At 31.3% G+C, this 15,341-nt stretch overlaps 1 protein-coding gene across 1 annotated transcript in view; it reads left to right on the top strand.

The window, feature by feature from the left end:
* Positions 1-13,001, top strand: part of LOC139499625 (neuroglian-like) — a 35,417-nt gene extending 22,416 nt beyond the window's left edge. The window contains exons 9-15 of the mRNA XM_071288366.1: positions 454-612; positions 1,050-1,232; positions 2,946-3,302; positions 3,939-4,070; positions 4,355-4,433; positions 5,052-5,212; positions 7,946-13,001. Of these exons, the coding sequence (XP_071144467.1) occupies positions 454-612; positions 1,050-1,232; positions 2,946-3,302; positions 3,939-4,070; positions 4,355-4,433; positions 5,052-5,212; positions 7,946-7,962 (1,088 nt within the window). The 3' untranslated portion in view covers positions 7,963-13,001. The remainder of the gene's footprint in view (positions 1-453; positions 613-1,049; positions 1,233-2,945; positions 3,303-3,938; positions 4,071-4,354; positions 4,434-5,051; positions 5,213-7,945) is intronic.
* Positions 13,002-15,341: the final 2,340 nt, after the last annotated feature.

The following is a 15,341-nucleotide window of genomic DNA, read 5'->3' as shown; positions in this document are numbered from 1 at the left end:
TTTATAGCATTTGTGTAGGTTAATGATTTCTTTAGGTGACATGTTTATGGCCTAATTAAAACCTTTGATGGTTTTAAATCTGTTGGCCAATTTATCTTGGGTTAATTAGTGTTGTCACTACGATTTACACAGGTCAATGTTTACTTTGCAATTTCCTTCAATCCAAACTATTTGTAACCTTCGTTTCTAAAGGCTTTAATTTTTCAATTATTTTTTTGTGTGCAGAAAACTAAAATTCACGAATTTAAAAACCCACGAACATGTAAATATTGCTCAAACCAGGAAAATTGATACCCACGAATTAAAGTACATTCACAGTAGTTAGTTAAGGATGGAATAATGAATTTATACGTTAAACATTTGAAAATTTATACTAGTTTCATTGACTCCTCGCTAAAGCATCAGAATTTATTTGTGTAATATTATGATGTGGACTTTTTATTTTAACAACAGCGAAACCTAGATTCCCAGAAGGTCAGATTTTTGAGTCTCAGGTTGTCCCACGTGGAGACAATGCAGTGTTCAGATGTAATATGGAATCCATGAGAAATGAGAATCCTCCATCAAGGCCAATTTGGAGAAGGAATGGTGTAGAATTGAACCAAGGTCAAAGTAAGTTGTTAGTCTTCTAGATACAGGTATATAGATTATCAGCATTTCTACTTAATCATGTTAGTATTGAGTTATTTATGTATAAAGATAGTAATGATTTCAAAATCATTCAGTTCCTAAAAGAAGTAGGGATGTCTTTATTGAACTTCTATATGGATGCAGTTGCCTAGATTGAGTTAAAGGCTTGAAAGACACAGCTGTTTTAAACTGAGGGTTAACACGACTTTAATTAAAGTCTTGAGGGACACAGCTGTTTAAACTGAAGTTTAGCATAACTAGAATCAAAGGCTTGGGGGGCACAGCTGTTTTAAACTGAGGGCTAACATGACTAGAATTAAAGGCTTGAGCTTGAAGGGCACAGCTGTTTTAAACTGAGGGTGAACATAGCTTCTTGTTTGAAAGGAAACTATGTGATTCTGTTTTTCTTTTCTTTGTAGTTGGCAGCAGTTCTTCACAGAAGTATCATTTAAGTGATGATGGAACAATTCTCACCATAAAAGATGTACAGAACCCAGGTGACTCGTGTAATATAATGTGTCAAACTTCAAACATTATAATTGATATAAATGGTGATGATTCTGAAGCTACAAGTTACGCTGATGCTTTTCTACGGGTTATAGGTAAGGATATTAATATATATACAGGGTAACCTGCCTAATCAGACACCCTGCTTTATTCACATTTGTTTCTGGTCCCCAAGGATGTCGGATAACACAAGTTACACTGTTTAAGGGATTTTCTCAGAGTGTTGGGGCCTTGATCTAATTTATCAGTCAGGTTGTTGTCTTTTTGACACATTCTTCATTTCCATTCTCAATTTTACTGTAGATTCAGAGATGATTGACTTTTTGACACATTCCTAATTTCCATTCTCAATTTTACTGTAGATTCAGAGATGATTGACTTTTTGACACATTCCTAATTTCCATTCTCAGTTTTACTGTAGATTCAGAGATGATTGACTTTTTGACACATTCCTCATTTCCATTCTCAATTTTACTGTAACTTCTGAGATGATTGACTTTTTGACACATTCCTCATTTCCATTCTCAATTTTACTGTAGATTCAGAGATGATTGACTTTTTGACACATTCCTCATTTCAATTCTCAATTTTACTGTAGATTCAGAGATGATTGACTTTTTGACACATTCCTCATTTCCATTCTCAATTTTACTGTAGCTTCAGAGATGATTGACCTTTTGACACATTCCTCATTTCCATTCTCAATTTTACTGTAGATTCAGAGATGATTGACTTTTTGACACATTGCTCATTTCCATTCTCAATTTTATTGTAGACTCGGAGATGATTGACTTTTTGACACAGTCCTCATTTCCATTCTCAATTTTACTGTAAATTCAGAGATGATTGAGTCATTATTATTGCATTTTTTTCAATAAAATTGAGAATGGAAATGGGGAATGTGCCAAAGAGACAACAACCTGACCATAGAAAAAAACAACAGCAGAAGTCACCAACAGGTCTTCAATGTAGCGAGAAATTCCTGCACCCGGAGGCGTCCTTCAGCTGGCCCCTAAACAAATATATACTAGTTCAGTGATAATGAACGCCATACTGATTTCCAAATTGTACACAAGAAACTAAAATTAAAATAATACAAGACTAACAAAGGCCAGAGGCTCCTGACTTGGGACAGGCGTAAAAATGCGGATCAAGAATAGATCAAAATGCAACAAGATTTATGTATATGACTCCAGGATAATATGTACTTATTAGTTATCAGAATGCTTGTTCTACTTATTGTAATAGGAAACCCTGTTGCATTATTGTCAATTATAGAAACATTGCAATAATTTTGGAATTTATGGTAAACTTTTCACTTGTTTACAGTAAATTAAAAATGATGCGTGCTTCAAAATAGTAATCAGTTTTATAAAAAAAAAACATGTAGCATATGTTTTATGTTTTAGTGATAGAAATAACAGATTGTATCAAATTTTTTGGATTCATTCTTTTTATTATATTTGGGATTCCATATTTTATAGATTTCATGGGTGCAGATATTTAAATATTGAACAAATTACAAGTTTTTTATATACAAAAGTATATGCAGAATTTGAAGAAAAAGACATATCAACTTAAAATGCATTTTTTTTAAAATCCAAGAAAATTTGCACCAATTGACAGAAGTAAAAGTGAAATAAGAAATAATTCCTTCATGTCATGCTCTATGCTTATTTTAACATTGGTAGACATTATATTTGTCGATATCATACACTGAGTGTTTTAAGTTATTTGGTTTGTTAGTAGATGAAATTGCTGTATGAATTGTAATTTTAAACTGTTCATGATTTTGTTTTGTTTTTCAGACCCGATTACAGTACAACTTCTTACACAAGCTCAACTTGAGATAGATGCACCTGAGCCATTTAGTATGGCATTTAGTGCTACCACCGATCCATCCGTACCAAAACTTATCTATAAATGGTCTCTATTGGGAGCCAATAATGAGACGTATTACGATCACAACACACTGATGAATAAGCCGTTTGTAAGCTTTAATATAGACATGAACAATCTGACCATTGATCCAGCCATGGTTAAAATGGACAATGATGATGACAAGGTCAGAGCGGTTATTGGAACGTACAGAGTCAACATTTCACATACACATGACTGGGAAATGAGAAGCTTTGAGATTACGAGTAACATTAAACCTGCACCCAGTAAGTGTTATTTATTAATTAAACAAGGCCCCCTACCTTGACCTATACTGGCTTACTTTTGCAAAATATGTCTTGGATGGAAGGTTGCTTCATATATGTACATGTGCAATGAAGGAAAAAAGATTTAACCTTTAACCATATATATAACAATTTGATCATGGATTGAATCATTCAAATTTAAAATATTGTATGTTTTCCTAAATTTAAATTTGACACTCGATTGACAATTGTATTGACAGACTAATTGAATCTGTCCATTATTTTCTTGCCTGTAATAATTGCATCATTGCATGTTGATGTATAGGACACAGTTTGAGGTAAGCTTCTATCAAATGAACATCAAAATATTTGAAATGTGAAAAGTTTTAATTTATTTATGTGTGCTAATTGCAGTGTATTACATTGCAATATAAGATTTTAATATTTCGTTAACCTATGAGTGTTTCTTAGTAAAAATGTTTCATTTGGAAAATAAAAAAATAAATCTACAAATCTTAAAAACTATATACTATAAGAAAATTCAACTTTTGAATAATTGTTTGTTTACAGGAACCCCTTTGTAACTTATTTGATTTACCTTTTTTTCTATTTATAGAAGTCCCCTTTGTTGTTTTAACACTATTTTTCTGTTTTCAGAAGCCCCTATTATAAGCTCTGCTGGTTTTGACCTGTGGATTATTGGAGTTATTTTAGGAGTAATAGTTCTACTGATTGTCGTCTTCTTTATCATCTGCACCTTATACAGGAACAGGGGAGGAGAATATCCAGGTCAGTAAAGGAGTTACTTCCCTTTTTAGACCTCTCCACTGCATGAGGGTTATAAATGCTGTTTCTGTTTAAAAATTCTGAATGTTATTGTTCAACCATGCTCCTTTAGTGATGGTTCATTGACTTTGAATATTTGCATGACTTACATGTTATAGTAATTTCAACACTTGCATTATCAAAATTACGAAAAGGCGAGACATATATCTGTGATAACAGTTTATGTATTTCCATATATGTGTTTATTTCTAGTGGTCATATTTATAATTTTGTATGTTTCTTTTTAGTTGATAAGAAGGAAGTTGCAGCTGGACACGATCCAGCTCAAGAATTAAAGGACAGTGGCTTTGCAGATTTATCTAGGGCGTAAGTTGTTTTATTTCTATTTGAGCTACTTAAAATAAGACTTTAATCTAATAGTTACATCCATGGCGATCTGACTATAACTGAATTTTTTTTTATGAGGTTCACAAATTTTCTTCTGTACAATTTAGGTTCAATTGAGTCTATATTAATGTTCAAAAACAGGATAATTGAATATCTTCTGATTTATATTTCATTGAAGAAATGTCTAAAAAAACCCATCTGTAACAGTAAATTGAAATTCAGAAATTATTGCTTTGTTTTATTATAAAAAATTGAAAGATTCTGAAATGTGTACAGATCTGTTCTTTTTAAAGTTACAAACATTACAGTAACTATTGGGGGCATTGATGGCTGTGTGGTCTTTAGTTCAACTACTCTATCACTAGCTTGTCAACATTGAAGTTGTGAGTTACAAAACCATATGTGGTAAGTGCATTCCACTCCAATTCTTATTGACGGATTGTCAGTTTTCCTACAGTTGTTCTCTCCATGCACTCTGGCTTGTTCCACCTGAAACAAAAGTCTATCATGAAATATCCTATAGTGCTAATGGTGATGTTAAACACCTTATAATCAATCAATCAAACATTACAGTAATTGTTTTATTTTTTAATACAGGGACGGAGAAAAGACTCCCTTTGATAAAGTATCGTTATCAGATGATGTGAAACCCTTGGAAAGTGACGAAGACAGTATGATGGGAGATTATGATGATGATGCTGATATGACCAAATTTAACGAAGATGGGTCATTTATTGGAATATACATGGACAAAAAAGGTCAAGATCAGACTCCTGTACATCAAACTCAGTCAACTGTCTAAATATATATATGTGTATAGATACTAGATAAAATGTTCTAAAATCAAAGTGCTCACAGTACTGTAAGAACTGGTTCTAATGTAAAAGTACTTGCAATTCTGTATTTAAAGATTTTGAAATGAAAGTTTGTGCAGTACTATTGGAATAGGTTCTGAATTTAATAAAAGTACTGGAAGTGCTATTAGAGTAAAACTAACAGTATAATACTTCTTTTAGTTAAAATTATTCAAAATTTATACATAAACCTTTGCAGGTATTTAGTGATATTTAATGCAATAATTTCATATTTTAGAGGACTATGATCTCATTATATTTCATCATCATTTCATTTTCATTTCCATTTTAATTTTGACAAATATGTGCCATATGATAGTTAACCTTGTATATACATTTAAATTTATATAAAGTAAATTTGAAAAAAGTAATAATGAATAGTGTGTCATCATAGGGGTTAGCAATACAAATTATGATTGATAAATTTTCATTTCATTTTAATAAATGTCAAATGTATTATATGATTTATAAAATTCATTTATGACAAGATTGAATGTCATGTTCAAAGTCTATATTTTGAAATTCTAAATAACCTTTTTGACATTCTTAAGAAATTTGTTTCATTGGTGGAGGATTACCCCTTTGTTAGGTCTCTTAAAAATTCTACTTTTATGTATTCAGGGTTGTAAAAACTCTTTTTAATGTAAATCCAAGGACAATCAACAAGAAGTAATGAACACCTTCCTGTACAATTAAATAATTTGGTGTTGTCTCCCTTTATTGTTTATCCATTTGTACATATCTTATTTTGGAATCCAGGGAAGAATGTTTTGTCTCATTATTCTGGGTGGTGGAAAGTTTCACATATAATAGTCCAACACTTTCAAATTAAATGGCAAAGGGAATTTAACTGGAAAAATTATTTTCAAGGTGTAAATACTTGGACTTTTAAAAGCTGGTGTTTACCATCTGTCGAAAAATGTATATCGAAACATTTTATTTGAATTTTCTATAAAAGTTAAGATTTCTATGATGTTCATTTTTATCTGATTTAAAAGTATAATGTTTTATATTTACAGATTTTCATCACTAAGCTTGTCATTTTTTATTTAATTCTTTTCTTTTTTTGAATATTTGATTAATATAAAGCCACATAAAACCTTTGAAAATTTTAATAAGAAGATAGCAAATTAGAAATCATAAAAACACAGTTTTTATGAATTCTACATTACATCCATTATGTAATTATTATATCCCCGCTTTAAAAAAGGGGGGTATACTGTTTTACCTCTGTCTGTCCGTCAGTCCGTCTGTCAGTCCGTCAGTCCGTCCGTCCGTCAGTCAGTCCGTCCCATGAAACTTTCGTCACATTTTTCTCAGGAACTACACATCCACCCTTTCTGTAATTTGGTATCAACATTTATATATGTTAGCCATACCGTATGATGCGTTTTCAGATTCATCACTTGACAACTTCCTGTTTACCGAACACTTGTATGATTTTACACATAATAGCCAAGTTGAAAATTTTCGTCACATTTTTCTCAGGAACTACACATCCACCCTTTCTGTAATTTGGTATCTACATTTATATATGTTAGCCATACCGTGTGATGCGTTTTCAGATTCATCACTTGACAACTTCCTGTTTACCGAACACTTGTATGATTTTACACATAATAGCCAAGTTGAAAATTTTCGTCACATTTTTCTCAGGAACTACACATCCACCCTTTCTGTAATTTGGTATCAACATTTATATATGTTAGCCATACCGTGTGATGCGTTTTCAGATTCATCACTTGACAACTTCCTGTTTACCGAACACTTGTATGATTTTACACATGATAGCCAAGTTGAAAATTTTCGTCACATTTTTCTCAGCAACTACAATACAAGGATTTCTGAAATTTGGTTTCAGGATTTATATAAGTCAGCTATACCGTGTGATGCGTTTTCAGATTCATCACTCGACAACTTCCTGTTTACCGAACACTTGTATGACTTTACACATGATAGCCAAGTTGAAAATTTTCGTCACATTTTTCTCAGGAACTACAATACAAGGATTTCTGAAATTTGGTTTCAGGATTTATATAAGTCAGATATACCGTGTGATGCGTTTTCAGATTTATCACTTGACAACTTCCTGTTTACCGAACACTTGCATATTTTTACACTATTAATATTATCCACTTGCGGCGGGGGTATCATCAGTGAGCAGTAGCTCGCAGTTTCACTTGTTTATCATATCTTTATGAGAGGTACGATTTCAATAATTTCATTATTTTTACCTACGATTTGGCTATTTGTAATTGATAAAAATATCATGTGACATTATAGGAATCATTATTTAATATCCATTCTACTTACAACCACAAATTTATTAAGTGTTATTCACAATTTTCTAAGACACAAATGATATTAACCAATTATCATAGGTCAAAACTTCATAATCCTATATCTCCCACTACTTTATTTTTATATTTAAGTTTTGAAGTTTTTAGTTTGTTTATAACAAGACCATTGATATATTATACAAATCTTCTACTTTGTTTGAAGTTTAAGCTTTGCACTTTTATTTTTAGTTTACAAGGTGACTATTGATATATTATACAAATCTCCCACTTTATTTGAAGTTTAAGTTTTGCACTTATTATTTTTTATTTATAATGAGACCATTGATATATTATATAGGGTTACTCCATGGTTAAAATTCTTGGGACTGGAAGTTGAGATGCTGCAGACACTGGCGAGATGATGAAAGAATTTTGGTAAAAAACCGAGAGCTTTGTAACAAACCATGTAATCTTTTACTAATCTGTCATCTCCATACCACTTTCCAAAAGCAATACCAGGTACCTGTGTGTTTTCTCCTTCATGTCTGCCCTGTGTATATTGTATTGCACACAAAAGTAAATTAAACCAAAATCAAATTTCCTTTTCAAATTAATTTCATTTGGCACTTCATTCTTGCATCAAAAATTTTTTCAAGGAAATTTGAAATCTTAAAAGTCTGTGATTTGATTAATTACATTTTCTTTTTCAAATTAAGTTCATTTGACCCTTCATTCCTGCATCAAAAATCATTGTAAGGAAATAGTGTTAAACATCTGTCATTTGTTTTTCTTTTCATGAAATATTGAATTATGGTTGTCATTCTTGCTGTGTGCTGCATACCAAATTCATCTAATACAGTTTTACGTTTCATTAATTGCTTCTTATTAAGCTACTGAAATGAATGACAGTAAATACAAGCAAAAAGAGAGTTTTCCCCTGCACATTACCTGGTTTGTTGAAAATCTTCACTGTAGCTTAAAATGGCTGAAATATCGTAGTAATGTAAAAGTGATTACACATTTAGACAGTTTTGCTAATCAGGAAATTTTGAGTACGATGCTAGTTTTATAGATTAAATAAATGGATATTGAATTAGAATGGAGCTTGATTTTAATTTGTCAGTTGTTTAAAGACCACAGGATTGGAAATATAATTTGCCTATGTGAAAACACAAGAGTATTGACGAAAGTGACCATTGCCTGTTGCATTGTGAGTGAAATTGCACAAAAATGAATACCATTTCTTTTTCAAAAGTTTACACACTCTGCTAAATAGATTTGTCTTAACCACTATGCGTCAGGCAATATGTCATCTTAATCAAATGAAACACTGACAATTAGAATAGCTCCAACATTACAGGTGATAGGCTTAGTGTATAAATGTTATGAATTTGCAGCATCTCTGCTTTGCATGACCCCACATGGTGCTTACTAATTATACAGTAAATAAGAGCCGTTATAATAATAATTATAAGGATCTTTAATGTGTCCGTTTTGTCATATAATTATAAGGATCTTCAATGTGTCTGTTTTGTCATTTTTATTGATTTCATAAGGCAATAGGTATAACAAGGCCTCATTTTGATCCCTACATTTTGAATATTACAATTCTTTCAATATAACCAAAAATCTCAGAAGTAAATAATTATTTGAAATTTGTCTTGGCCTTCAAACATGTTTTGAGCAAGAACTACTTTTAATTCAGAAGTTTTTGTGTAGATTTATAATGGCCGTTATTGAACAGTGATCAAAACAGTGAGATTAGTTATTGAGATTGGGAGAATGAGGCAAACAAATGATGCTAACAAAATTTAAATGCTAATTTCCATTTTTACAAAACTAATAACATCACAATGTTTTTTTTTGCAATTATAAAAATCGCCACAAGCATTTCTGAATTTACAGTTCTTACCTTTATTAGATCCATACATATTTATATATGATCTTTATCTTTTTACACTATTCATGCAGTTTCAGGGATGATTTAAATGGCTCTTATCATACCTAATCCTATATAGATGTTGAGATTTGAATGATATCAAAATAACAATGAGATATGATGTTGATTTCATAATACATAACAAGGGAATTAACTCTATAGAAGTTATAGGAATGCTTTATAAGCATTTCTAATCATATGTATATTTTAATGGCATGGTAATAATACAGCATCTTAATTCATTAACATTGAGGAAAATAATATTGGATATATAGTAAGAATTGTAATTGCTAAGCAATTAGAAAGTTTTAAATTGATTCAGTTGAATTGTAATTTTACTCCAAATGAAAAAGTAGAACAAAGAAACAATAAGAATGTCATTTACCTTGTAGTAGTAAGTCTATTGAATGTCTCTTATATGTAGTAATTCAAGTAATTTTAAGCGACAGTTCTGTTGGAAAAATACTTTTATATGTATTCACATATCAAATTTAATGGCGATTATTTTATAAATAAATATTTATTTAGAAGCATTCCATATCTTGACATGTACTATCTGTTTAATGTCTGCTCAGGTCTCAGACTTTATAGCCATACATATTTTCGAGCATAGTTTTGTCTTAAGAATTTCTTTCAGATTGTCTATTGTATTTACCAAATATTCTTATTTTACCAATTATAATAGAGCAAGTTAAATTTGATTATTATAAGCAGTCTATATTCACTTGAAATTTATGTTTCAGTTATTATTTGTAGTTTTACATGAATACTACGCCTACAAACAAACATAAACATCAAAGTAATTTACAAACTAACAATGTTATCTATGATATATTTCTAATGTGTATCACTTTAAATTTTACATTAGTTTGAATGAGAAAAAAGTTATAAATATTGTCATAACATTTTTTATGTAAATAAATTTTAGTTAAAAGAGAAAATTAGAAAAATATGCATTATAATGCAATTTGTTGTACCTCTGAATTTCTTTAGTGTATACATTTTTAAATCATAAAAAACATAGCAATAAAAGTCAAATCATGTATGTAACATAACAGAAAATTACCATTTATAATGTTATCCATTGTATTTCTCATTGTGTACAATATATTTTAAACAACTAAAATGTTTGGAGAAAAGAAATGAATACTAATTGCAACTTTTATACACATTACTTTTCTTCAGTATAAATCTATAATATTGCACAAATAACACACATGTTCTATATACAGATAAGGTTATATTAAATGGTTGTGCTTCTTTACATTCTTTGATATATGTTTATTATGTAACTGTTTTGTAAAAGTTTATTTTCTGTAATCAGATATGTGATTTTTTAATTCAACTAATGTCATTCCAAAATTCCATTTACCTTATTGTTTTTCTGAAGCAAGGATCTCCTTTTCTTGTTGCAAGTGAGAAGATTTTTTTCAGCAAGTTTTCAAAGGTTTATGTGTTGCCTTCTTTACCAATTAGATAAAGTTATCTTTATATATACCACCAAACGTTGAATATTGTATCTTGCATTAAAGTGATAAATTGCATCAATTACTTCATGCAATACATTCTGATAGAAAAACAATGATTTACCATTTAATAGCACAATATTAGTTTTTAAAGTAATTATTGTAAAAGTTGAAAAAGTTTCTTATTGATTTATAAGCATTTTTGTTCTTAGAAACATTGTAGTATATGCATTTAAAGTAGAATTTTTGATAATTATTATGTATTCCCATGAAATAGAAATAATTCTTATCAATTGTCTATAAAATGTTTAGTTGTAGCAGTTTCATATAACCAAAACTAATTTCTGTTCTTGCATATTTTGAAATACTACATACAATATGTACTGCTTTTTGAAAGGTGATCTAGAATTAAGCCAGAATATCTTATTTTTTTCATCTCTTTGCTTTTATATTTTTAATGAAAGTAGTGGGTAGGTGTCAAAGTGTAAATGTAGGTTGTGTAGTTATTAGTAGAAATGCAGTTTGAAACTTTCCCTTTGAAAAATATAAGTAGGGCCATATGTGACATTATATGCCCTGCGTGTATGTTCTCATATTATTTTTATTTGTACACGTGTGAAAGGTGGTCCATATGGTCGTATGACTTTGAAAAAGTCTACATAATATATTGTTTTCTTTTTACTCTTTATTTTTTGTGAACATTGAATGTGTCCAGTCTGTGCAATTTGTTATTGCCAAGGCAAAGTATTGTTATATTTTTATACAAAATAGTTCTACGCTGTCTCTGATCTAATCACTATTACCATGGCAAAAGTGCCCTAATCTGATGTCTGATGGGGATTTTATGCTGCTCTGCCACCTTCAAGATGTCAATTCCTTCAGCATTAGTGCCCAGCCAGTTTGTTATTTGTTATTTCTGGCTTGCCAGGTCAGCTGTAGGAATTGCCATGTCGAGGGTTGTATGACAACATTAAATATCCAATCAGGTAGTCAGATTTGCTAGGACAGTCATGTGAGGGTGTCTCTAGTCGCTATGACAATAGTGCCCTAACCAGTGACTTTTGCTGGTTTGCTAGGTCAGTCAGGTGACTGGAGAGTCTGTGGTTGCTATGACAACAGTGCCCTAATTAGTTCTTAATTACTATGTAGACCAGACGGTTTTGTCACATTGAAATTTTTATGTCATAGCTTTACAAATCTGTTTAATAAGGAATCAATATTCAACAATGTGACACAAAGTAAGGTAATCTAAAGGTTTATCAAATGTGAGGTATAAAAATGAAGTTATCTTTAAATTTAGATAAATGTCACTTTTTCAGTTTGATTTTATATTGCAAAGAAAACTTTCAAAATACATTGTTTTTTCCTTGTCAGTTAATTGCAACAAATGGTTTCCCTTTAGTGAACCTTATGGGTACAGATCTTCTGCTTTACAGTAATTTCCTGATTTGCTAGGTCAGTCATGTGACCACAGTCCTTGGGTCAAGGACAGCAGGTATTGTTTATATATATATATTTTGAAGTAGATTTTTATAAAAATATTTTTTTTTGAAGAAAAAATGGAAAGACATTCCAAACTCCTAACTTACAATGATTGTAATTAGCGCCAGTATTTCTGTTTATGTTTAAAATTATATGCTACAGAAAAGAACTGTAATACGATATCTAATACATGAATTGTGTTATTTTAAACCTTATTCCTACGTTAATATATTGCACATGGACTAGTTCAGAAAGGGAAGGAACTGTTTGATATGGATGTTTAAGTTGAACATGTCTGTTTACCAGTAGTTTGACTGCAGAGAGTATTTACATTATAGAAGGCTGAACCAGTCATTTTAAACATGTGAAAGAAATATTAAGTGTTCTTGAGATGGAAGTTATTCTATATGTAGCATTATCTTAATGTTTTATTTTTACATTGGTAAAGTTGTAAGCAAATGAACTTGATATGTTCCTTCTCATTTTCTGGATTGTCTTGATAAAATAATAAAAGCTTTTATACAAAATATGATCTATTCTATTATACATACATATAAAGACAACAGTAGTATACCAGTGTTCAAAGGTCATACATGGATTGAGAGAAATAAATTCGCATTACAAACTAAAACCAAGAAACATCAAGTTTTTTTTTTAGATGAAAAACAAAAGAACAGCATAAACGCTGCAACAAAAACAGAAAATAAACCCCGAATTATTTGATAACAACTGCCATATTCCCCCCGAATTGGTAGAAACTAATGGTGGGTTTTATGGCTAGCAAAACCTCCCTCTTTATGACAATGTAAAACATTTTTCTGAAATGACAACACTACTTGACCTATGCCTGCTAGAAATCACATGTCAACTAGTGTGTAATTGGTATTTAGTTATAAACTATACCGTATTCAAATTGATTTTGTGTGTGCATGCGAATTGTCACACATCAAGGTAAAGCTTACTATATAGAATTATATTTAACCCAATGTTAAACTTTTTCGAGGTGTAGAATTCAGATTGATTGGACGTTTACATTTGTTGTGACTTAATTACTTTACATTGTTTAAAAACAACACACTATTGTTCTGTCTTTAATATCATGGTATCTGACACAAAGTTTTCAACAAATAATTGAAACACAGTGGCGGATCCAGAGGGGGGGTTCCGGGGGTCCGCACCCCCCCTTTATTTTGGCCGATCAATGCATTTGAATCGGGACATATGTTTGCACCACCCCTGCACCCCCCCTTTGCCCTGGGCTAGCACCCCCCCTTTCGAAAATTCCTGCATCCGCCACTGTGAAACATGAATAGTTTGAAAAGTGCCACTCATATGTTTATTAATTTTTCTCTGAAAACTACCTCATTTTGCCACTTCTCAAGGAATAACATTATTAATTCAAGTAAAATTGAGAATGGAAATGGGGAATGTGTCGAAGAGACAACAACCCGACTATAGAACAGATGACACCAGGTCACTAATAGGTCTTCAATGCAGCGAGAAATTTCCGCACCCGGAGGCGTCCTTCAGCTGGCCCCTAAACAAATATATTTATTAGTTGAGTGATAATGACCGCCATACTAAACTCCAAATTATACACAAGAAACGAAAATTAAAAATAATACAAGACTAACAAAGGCCAGAGGCTCCTGAATTGGGACAGGCGCAAACATGCGGCGGGGTTAAACATGTTAATGAGATCTCAACCCTCCCCCTATACCTCTAGCCAATGTAGAATTAAATGGATAACAATACGCACATTAAAAGTCAGTTCAAGAAAAGTCCGAGTCTGATGTCAGAAGATGTAACAAAAGAAACTAAACAAAATGACAAAAGTACATAAATAGCAACAGAATACTAGCGGTTAACTGACATGCCAGCTCCAGACCTCAATTAAACTGATTGAAAGATTATGTCTACAACATATGAATATAAAGCACGATCCATCCCGATAGGGATATAGTATCATACCATCATATAATATATGAGAAGAACATAACCCGTGCCAAGCCAACAACTAGTTTTCAGGCAGTTAAGCTGCCTTATGCAAGCACCCTAGATTTGTGTTCTACCCTATAAATGCTGACATACGTGCCATTGTTATTATCTAGCTGGATATTATGTTATTTATAACTAATTGAACAGTTTATCATAATTTTTAATTCCTGATTACAAAAAATATGACCAGAAAAATCATACTTTTAATTCCTGATTACAAAAAATATGACCAGAAAAATCATACTTTTAATTCCTGATTACAAAAAATATGACCAGAAAATCCATAAATGATCGTCGAATCACCAAAAAGTTGCACATAGGGAGTAGAGCACATTAGGAATCCTTATGTAGTTTACTATCCCCTGAGCTTTTGGCTAAGATGTCAAAGAACCAATGTATAAAATATTTAATCGCCTAAAATCTCTAAAGACAAGTAGTTTAGATTTCCCAAATGGCAAAAGTCGTAGGAATATTGTTTGTCGTCAATACGTAGTCAACTACGTCATTAGTCTAATTAAAATAAGTTCGTCTTTCCATGCTGTTGGCGGCAATTTTAATCTTTCGTCCCTCTTTTAAATTAGAAGACGAAATTTTCGTATCTTTTCACATTGGAGGCAGGGGTTCAAATAAGCGGTATTCCGAGGTCCACGACCTTCTACTTTTAAAATCGTCGACAAATAATGTGTAAATTCGAGTAAAAGTGTATCTGATTAACAAAAACAACATTGAAAACAAAATGGTTGCCGTGAGAAGACAAATTACAATATCGGATCCGATTCAGGAAGCGGATAAGGGAAATTCCGGATTTTGGTGATCATCTACAAAAAATCCAGACAGGTGACAAAATACACAGCTATGCATGGTAAATA

This window comes from Mytilus edulis, chromosome 12 (assembly GCF_963676685.1).
Source record: "Mytilus edulis chromosome 12, xbMytEdul2.2, whole genome shotgun sequence".
NCBI classification, from domain to species: Eukaryota; Metazoa; Mollusca; class Bivalvia; order Mytilida; family Mytilidae; genus Mytilus; species Mytilus edulis.
Note: the sequence above shows the minus strand (reverse complement) of the source record. Positions and strands in the feature narration are given on the sequence as shown.